Here is a 9,158-nt window from a genome sequence, read left to right as displayed (position 1 = left end):
CGCGTCGTGTGTGTGTGCATGAGAGAGAGACAGGGTCACATCACAGTGGAGTCAGCTTTTTTAATCGCGGCTTGTGTACTGCAAATACATACTAGCATCATCACTGTGTCTGTCACGCGACTCTGTTCCCCTTTCGGGCTTTCTCAGGAGAGTGAACTGCCTGTCAGAAATCATAGCACGTCAGCTGTCTTAACCGCGGCTTGTGTACTGCATCATCACTGTGTCTGTAAATTTCCGACTCGTGCTTGTGGTGTTCGGCCAATCACAATGCACTGGGTCAGCTGGCCAATCAGAGCAGACTGTGCTTGTCAAAGGAGGGGGCTTTGTTGAAAACGACGCGTTTGAGAGAGGCGGGGCATAGAGGACCTACAATAATGTACAGTATTTGAAAAATAATGTTTTTTGAACATTAAAGCATGTCAACATATTCTGTTACACCAAATACACAGAATAATGATCTTTAAAATAGCATCATATGACCCCTTTAAGTAACTTCAGCAAATAAAGAAGCATTGTTTTCTTTTCCAGTAAGCCTCCAGTTTCTGTGTCCTCTAAATTTGAGATTGAATCAGCAACCTTTGCATGCAGCCCAAATCTTTTTTCTACAAAGCTTCCACTTTCTATGTTGTTCTGATGTAGATTTGTCACTCGCCAGAGCACTGCTGTGTGTAAATGTGTGTGCTCCTTACCATCCTCTCTTGTCTATTCCAGCTCCACCCCCCACTCTGCCAGTTGGATGGTGTTCAAGACGGCAGACGTTGGGAAGGTATAGAATAAACCATTGTCCTAAGGGGGGTGCACACATTCTGACACAACTGTGATGGTCAACTTTATGGTGTTTCACTGGCTAGCTAATTAATTGAAATGTTTTTCTGGACTACACAGTGTAATTATTATTCAAAACAGTAGCGTAGAAACAGTTCTGAAGAGGTTTCTTTACAACGGACTCTCAGAGGCTGGGAGAGATGGAAATGGTTAATGCATGCATCAGCATCAGCATAATTTCCCCCCCAAAGAAGAGTAACAGAGGGAAAAGAACAGGAATGTGTATGTGCAAAAGTGTGCTGTTCAGTTTGATTCATGGTGTTCAGGCAGGATTTGATGAGAGTAGTTCTGATTGAATCAGTACACTGATATATCCTACTGACACTGAGCAGATTTCCGCACACTTGCACTAGAACACTAACAGATCTGTCATGGCATAGTCATGCACACTTTGAGACCTCAAAAAGCTCTCATTTCTTTTTTATTCGTAGTCATTCAATAACATCACAATTAATGAAATAATATCTGCTCTCTTCCTCTTATTCGCCAGGCAGCTGTGTTGGGTTTTGGGAGGAAGAGATCGATGATGGAACTGCAAAATTTACAGGAAGCACTCAAAGTGGAAATCCAGATCCATCAGGTATCCTCCCCGCACGCCATATGGAAGGAGTGTGTAATTGTTGCGGCTGTAGTACCCTCACTGTCCTCTAGAGGTCACTGCATCGCATTTTTTTTCTACTCATGAGAATGCTAAAACTTTCTCTCTCTTCCATGCAGAAACTCGTGAGCCAGATGAAGCAAGATCCACAGGTGCGTCTCCCTCACTGAACATTTCCGTTACTGTTTGATCGATACGCTCTCATATACCGGCCGCTGGACTAGTGTATCAGGGAGGAGTGTGTGTGTTCTTTGTACAGAATGCAGATCTGAAGCTGCAGCTCCGTGACCTGCAGGCCAAGATCACAGCGCTGAGTGAGCGGCAGGTGAGAGCTGCTCTCTGAGAGAACACCTGCTGCCGTATCAGTGTTCTCTACCAGCTACACGTGTGTCTTGATCAGTTCAGTTACTTGGGGTCTGAAAGTCTGTATCTCCTCATGTGTCCCAAGAAAACGAGGCGATCTTGTTAGGTTATGAAACCTGTGTTGCATCATGGCATTGTTTTGTGTTGTATTGTGCTGAACATTTGTGGTGTGATTTGTGCGCTGTGGTGTTGTGTTGCCAAATGAACAATTTGCCAACACACACACGCTCGAATCTATTCTCCCCCCTTTCATTTGGCATTTCAATAACTGATGATTAATGTCTGGGGATGATTACGTGGCGTACTGTCCTTCGCTTGAGCTTACTGTACAGAGCCCAAAGTTCTGTGGAGGAGATGGAGAAAAGATGCGTTGTAGACTGCAGGCAGCGGAGAATAATTTTAATTAGTATCTCAAAGCTTTTTAAAGTAACATAACAGAGCAGCTGCCATCAACAGGAGAAAAACACACACCTGAGGTCATTCTGCAGAGAAATACAAGGTCAGCCCTATAATCGCTGTGACTGTCTTAAAGCTTCGGCATTCAGAAATGTACCAGCCTGCAGTGCTATTTTAACAAAGTGCGCTGCCTTCCTCGCTCACACACATTCGGTGTCCGGTGGAATTCTCCCAGATCTAGGAGCGTGTGAGTCTAACAGATGGTGGAGGGAGCTTGTTAAAGCTGTAATCAGTGAGAGGACTGTGCTGGGGGGGTTGTGTTCATATTCATTAATGTAACTGTCACTCTGCCTTCACTGGTTACAGAATCAACACACACTCAGCTGAACACAAACAAGCTGTATTGCACATTTGTAGCCTGCATTGAGTAAAGCCAGGCACTCTTACAGCCATCTGAAACTTTTGATATCTCTCTCCTTCTGTCCTCTCTTAATGAGTGTTATGGATCCATACTTTTTTAATGTTGCTTTGTGTACACGTGCTCATGTGTATGTATGTATGTATGTATGTGCAAGTTTTTTGATGCCAAACTGTAACAAAGACAGTGAATGGCTTCAAATAAATTGCTTTTGAGGTTCGTGAGGAATGATTGAGTTCACCATTTAGAATCACATTCTTTTTTCTCAGTAGAGTTTCTTATTTGCACAGTTATAACAGAGCTCAATAAGTGTGCAAGGTTGCAAATTGTTTGTTTATTTTTCATTCCTCTACACAACTTCCATTTCTGTCCCGTTCATCGTAAGATGATTGTTAATTTGTAAAGAACCTACCACACGTCACTAAAGCATGTCTATTTTGAAAATGTTTTTCATAACAGTGTTTTGAGCTTATTATGCAAATGTAGGGCTCAGCGTGTTCTTGTAAATGCTAATGGTCTAGTTCTTATTATGTGGAAATCCTTCTAAAATAGAAAAAAGATTTGATGGTATTATAAAAATTAACAGATGAACATTTGAACCTTTAAAGGTGAATTTCTGTGCTACTAGCAGCACCAAATAGAATTGTATAATTAATGGTGTTTCCTAACAAGTTTCCCAAACACTTGTCCATCTACCATTGTTGAGACTCTTAAAAAGAAAGTCCACCCAAAAAATAAAAATTCATAAAAATATTTGTGCAGAACACAAAGTAAGATATTTAGGAAGAGTGCTTCAACTGTTTTCGTTCATACAGTTAAAGGGAGGGATGGCTCGATACCACTTTTTCAGAACCGATACCGATCCAATACCAAAAAGTCTGAGTATCTGCCGATACCGATATCGATCCAATACCAGCGCAGTTTTTTTAAATGAGTGTAGAATTTCTATACCTCGATGTGTAGGTCGATCATCACTCTTTTGTATGTTACACACAATCTACTAAATATAGACAGCTTCATTATAAAAAACAAATAACAAACAAAAAAATATAATCTAAATCTATGACAAAAATGGTTTTGATCCACTTCAAATGTTGACTACTGTATAAATTAAAAGACATTTCTTTTAAATGCATAGCAGAGTAATGAGGCAGCAACATATGATAGATAAGACGAACAAGAAAGGCTATTAATAATCTTTAATTGCGCAAAAGTATTATAATACTAAAGGCTACAAATACAGAGCGACTCAAAGTGCTTATGCGCATCCCGTGCGCAGAATGACGCGCTTGAAGCAACACGTCACACCGCGCAGCGCTCCCCATAGAGAAGTTCAAAGCACAAAGGGAAGAGATGTTGATGCGTAGTGTATTAAATATGTGCGTTTACACGATTTAGAAACAGCACGAAACTCCAGCAAGATAAATTCCTTTTATGCAAAACCATTTATATTTATTTACAGATCAAGTATAACATTAGGAACATTTAATCACCTAGCAACGACAACTGCGCTAAACACTGAGACAAGAAATAAATACACTTACTTATCTTAGAGAGAGTTTCATCGTCTTGACTGTCATAACCGAACGTAACACACAGTTTGAACGCTGAATGAAGGATGACAGACAGCCGCTGCGGAGAGAAGAATTTATGTGAACTTGACTTAAATATTCATCTGTACCTGACATTAAACTATGGAAAAGCTTCAGAACACTTGAAATATAGTGCACGGAAACTTTATGGTGCTTTATAATGTTTTTGTGGCTTTCGTGGGGCTTAATAATAACACAGAATAGTATACGCACTATATAATCGGATTTGGATCGGTCTCGTCTGACCGATACCCCGATCCAGCAGAAAATGCCAGTATCGGAGCGATACCGATACTGAATATCGGATCGCAGCACCCCTAGGAAGCAGTTCGGGGCGGATGACATATGAGGTCGGCTTTACGTATGCGCTGGTGAGTCTCGTGAAAACCAACGTTTGTTAACAGGAGCAAAGGGAGCAAAGTTTCCTTACTTTAGCAAAGGAAAACCAGGCTCCTCTTGGCTTATATCGAAATCCTCCGACATTCTTCTTTACAAATCCTCGTTTTGTACTTCTAATTAGTGACCGTTGTTTTGTTTTGATGCGTCACTTCTGAATGGCGCATGCGCAAAGCTGACCTCATACGTCATCCGCCCGGAACTGCTTCCAGTGTACAACAGTCAGCGCAAGCTACATTAAAGTGATTACTACGTTTTGAATATGGATATTTTTCTTACAAAAACGCATCGATTCGCTACAGGAGGCCTGTGAGCCTGCTCCCGGAGCTGCTTCTGTGTACAACAGTGAGCGCAAGCTACATTAAAGTGATTATTACGTTTTGAATATGGATATTTTTCTTACAAAAACGCATTGATTCGCTACAGGAGGCCTTTGTTCACCCCCTGGAGCCCTGTGAGACACTTTTTTTATGGATGGGTGCTTTTTATTTAACTTCTTTTGGACTGATGCATGCAACCCCCGCTGAGTGCCATTAAACAGCTTGAAAGATCAAAGACAATTTTTAATATAACTCCGACTGGATTCGTCTGAAAGAAGAAAGTCATATACACCTAGGATGACTTGAGGGTGAGTATCTTTCCTTAATTACTGAGTTTACGCTTGATTTGAAGAAGCAAACGTAGTGACATTCCTTTCAGTTGTATACCAGACATAGTTCATAGTCACAGCTGATGCTAATGGTAATATATTACTGCTAAATTTTCCTGTTATGCCATAATCCATTTTTTTAACACTTTTAAGATGTTTTTGAAAGCAGAATACTGTTGCCCCCTGCATGAGACAGAAAGAGACAAAGAGAGAGTGATGTTCAGCTGTAAGGACTCCATGTTCCCTCTTGCTGGCCCAAAATCCAACATCACAAACTCTCTTATCAACAGCAGGCAGAAAGAGAGGGTGTGAGTGAGGGAGATTTCATTGCAGGTTCGAGTGACAGAACACACAAAAAATGAACATGCACTTGTTCTCTCTTTCTCCCTCAGAAAAAGGTGGTGGAGCAGTTAAGGAGAGATCTACTGGTGAAACAGGAAGATATGAAGCTGCAGACACTTCAAGCCGATGGGCAAACGTCTACCTTGCTCATCACACAGACACAGACGCCTCTGCCTGCTGCCAGCCTCACTGCTCCACAGGTACCCACACAACACACAAGAAGAAAGGATCTCTCTAAAGACAATGCCTTGTTTTAGATGAACATTTAAAGGTTTAGTTCACACAAAACTAAAAAATAGCTTGTTTGCAGTCACGATTCTGATGACGTGCGGAATTCAGATGGAGGGCAGGAAGTTAAAAGCAGAATGGATTTGATGGAGGAAAGTCCATACTGTACTGGTTTAGACACTATTACAAGAGAAAGGTATAAACAGAAAATAACAACATATGTTGGACATGATCCAACTAACCCTGATTGCAAACAAGCTATTTCAAAAGTGAATCCCTCATTTATATGCTTCCATATAATCACTAAAAAGCTGTCACTCTCTTCAGTTTATCACAATCTCACAATGTTCTGTTATAATCAACGGAGCTCTCTAAACTGCACAAAGAATCTCTTATTTACATCGTGTCTATGTGGCGTTTAGCAGTGAGTGAATTCTGAATGTTTCACGCTGAATGCGTGAGAGTTGGTAGCCCTGTATTACTATGTATAGTTTTAAATATGTTTGTGTTATTTTAATATATTATTAATATCTTAACCATTTGCGCAAATGAGCATTATCTGACTCTGCTTTTTCCGACTGCAGACGCAGGTTTACAAGCCACTTTTTCCTGCGTTTTTCAGTCAATTTCTTTGAGCAACCGTAAACAACGCAAAACATATGCATTTTGAGTTTGTGATAGTGCTTCATATGTAGAAAATCACTTCCTGCCCTTTATCTGCACAGCTATGCAGTGACATGACGTCATGTGCAAACAAGCTATTCTGTCATTATTTACTTGTCTTCATGTTGTTCCAAACCCATATGACTGACTTTCTTTCTGGGAACACAAAAGGAATGAAGACCTGGGCTGTCAAGCTCCAAAATGACAAAGACACACCCTAAAGTATTATAAAAATGGTCCATATAGAAATATTTTTTAAAGAAATTTATGAATATTTTTTTGGTTATGATTTTCCATGCAGTTAGGCTAAGCACTGAGGCTTTCAAGCTTCAAACAGAGGAAGTGGTCCATGTGACTCCTGAAGCCATATTATAGCTTTGTGTGAAGAATGGGCTTAAAGTTTAATTTAGTTATCCACTTGACATCTGCCCTAACTCTCTTTGGCATATTCATGAAAGTCAGTGAGAGAAGTAGTTTCTTTAAATTGGTTGTTTTGAGTCAGCGGTCTGAATTATTCATTTATGAATCAAACTGATCTTGTGAGACTTAATAGCTACATTTACACACATCCAAGTAATCGCATTGATGGCTTAATTGGACTGAAAAACCTTCATGTAAACACCTTAATCGATCCAAATAACTTAAAGAGACCTGAAATAATTTGATCAATGGTCAAACTGTTTTTTTTCATTCAGATTCAAAAATGCTTTGTGCACACGCAGTTTACCTCTTAGGGATGTGTATATGCTTATTTACGTCTTACGTACTGGTCAGTAGAGGAGACTGAATATTTACGTATGTAAGTATTTGCTAAAAATACTGAAAGTTTTGACATATGTCAACTTTCTTTTTAGATATGTCATTAATGCAAAAATGGCAGTTATACTCATGGTAGCTTCAGTGACATTATCTCAGTGGCTTTTTTTTTTCATTATAAGAAGAGTGGCCAGAATATTCTGCAGAGCATTAGGTTCTGTAAGACCTGACCTATAAAAGAAAAAAATAAACATGTTTACAACAGTGTATGTGTTTGTGACCCTGTAGAGCTCTGTGGCCCCTGTCATTGCTTCAAAGACTCTACCTCTGGTGCTGAGAGCTGCCACACCCACCTCACCTATCATCATGACACCAGGACCTACTATCACCGTGGTTACAACCCTTGGCAACACACTCCTGGCAAGCCCTCCTAGCTCAGATCCTCAAAAGTCCCCAGTAAACTTCCAACCAGTCATCCAAACGACCAATCAGGGAGCAGAACCGGTGCGAATCATACCCAATAGCACTGTTGTTGTAAGTATTTCTAGAGCTGTTTTGGCTCTTGTTATAGAACAAGAAGAGTTTTGTTTATTCCCACTTGTTTTGAAAACTGCATATCTGTTGGGGGGCAATTTCAGGCTGTCGGATTTAATTTAGATCCCAAGAGCTCAGGGCTGGTTCTTTTAGATTTTAGACACAATTATTGCATTGCATCTGCCTCTATTTGTGGCTTAAATAGCTAAAGGTATTTGTTGTAGGATGTAATATGTTGGACAGATTAGTGAAGTAAGGGTGTCTAAATGGGCGGTCTTGTCACAGGTGCAAGCTGCCTCCCAACCAATCAAAGTTCCTCAGTTTGTTCCTCCAGCCAGACAGACAACTCGGCCAGCCACTCTACCGCAGGTTTGTTTCCATAGAAACCCTTCACACCCTAATGCCTGGCTGGACTAGTGAAAACCCCTCACTGCTGAGTGTTAGTGTGCATCTATGTGTCTTGGTTTTTTTTTTCAGCTGCAGGTGTTACTTTTCTGTGTGATATTTTCTTCATGCTCCACCTTGTTTTCTTGCTCTGGAATTAATTTCTTTGTGCTTGCTTAGTGGTGACATTTGCAATCCCTGCTTTTGCTGTTGCTTTTGACCCTACAGTAAATTGAACCTTAACCCTGATCTCTCTCCAGCAGTATTCTGTGCTGTTGTATTCTCTGTTGTATATGGTGTGTGTGTGTGTGTGTGTGTGTGTGTGTGCATATATGCTAGGGTTGGTTGATATAAATCATACATCACATAGTAATTTTCTATAACATGGCGGTATACAAGTTTGGGGTTGATAAGATTTTTTAAAAATGTTTTTTTGAAACGTCTCTTATGCCTACCAAGGATGCATTTATTTGATCAAAAACTGGTAAAATATTAATTAAAATAACTTTTCTATATATTAAAATGTATTTTATTCCTTCAATGGCAAAGCTGAATTTTCAGCAGCCATTACTCCAGTCTTCAGTGTCACTTCCCATTTTATTTATTTTATAAATAGTTCAAAAGAACAGCTCGTATTTCAAATGAAAATCTTTTTAGCATTATAAATATCTTTAAAGAGCAGGTCATATGGTATTTTAAAGTGTCCTAATATTGTGTTGGAGACCCCTACAACAGGTTTAAATGCATCTAAGGTCAGAAAACATTGTAATTTTCTCAGAATATACATTTAATATTAGAGTCATTTGCCAATGATTTCGAAACGATTCGTTCCAAGCAATTTTGGAGCCAACCCCTCCCTTCCATAAGCCTACTCTGCTCTGAATGATCAGCTGGCCAAGCCTGTTGTGATTGGCACAGAGAGGAGTCCTTGAGCAAGTTAGCCAGCGCTACCATTGACAAAGCACCTTTACATAAAACAATAATATAGTGCTCCAATCCGTTCTTATAATAATG

At 40.0% G+C, this 9,158-nt stretch overlaps 1 protein-coding gene across 4 annotated transcripts in view; it reads left to right on the top strand.

Moving 5' to 3' along the window:
• Positions 1-9,158, top strand: part of LOC107742561 (PHD finger protein 21A-like) — a 28,149-nt gene that overhangs the window by 5,855 nt on the left and 13,136 nt on the right. Inside the window, exons 2-8 of one of the 4 annotated variants that reach the window (XM_016555585.1) lie at positions 712-766; positions 1,316-1,405; positions 1,543-1,575; positions 1,683-1,748; positions 5,630-5,779; positions 7,515-7,760; positions 8,046-8,129. In XM_016555585.1, coding sequence (XP_016411071.1) covers positions 737-766; positions 1,316-1,405; positions 1,543-1,575; positions 1,683-1,748; positions 5,630-5,779; positions 7,515-7,760; positions 8,046-8,129 — 699 coding nt within the window. In that variant the 5' untranslated portion in view covers positions 712-736. The remainder of the gene's footprint in view (positions 1-711; positions 767-1,315; positions 1,406-1,542; positions 1,576-1,682; positions 1,749-5,629; positions 5,780-7,514; positions 7,761-8,045; positions 8,130-9,158) is intronic. The other 3 variants (XM_016555587.1, XM_016555588.1, XM_016555589.1) reach the window with 3 other exon arrangements.

Source organism: Sinocyclocheilus rhinocerous, unplaced genomic scaffold (genome assembly GCF_001515625.1).
Source record: "Sinocyclocheilus rhinocerous isolate Xijiao unplaced genomic scaffold, SAMN03320098_v1.1 scaffold587, whole genome shotgun sequence".
Classification (NCBI taxonomy): domain Eukaryota; kingdom Metazoa; phylum Chordata; class Actinopteri; order Cypriniformes; family Cyprinidae; genus Sinocyclocheilus; species Sinocyclocheilus rhinocerous.
The sequence above is the reverse complement of the archived record's forward strand: the minus strand, read 5'-3'. Positions and strand labels throughout refer to the sequence as shown.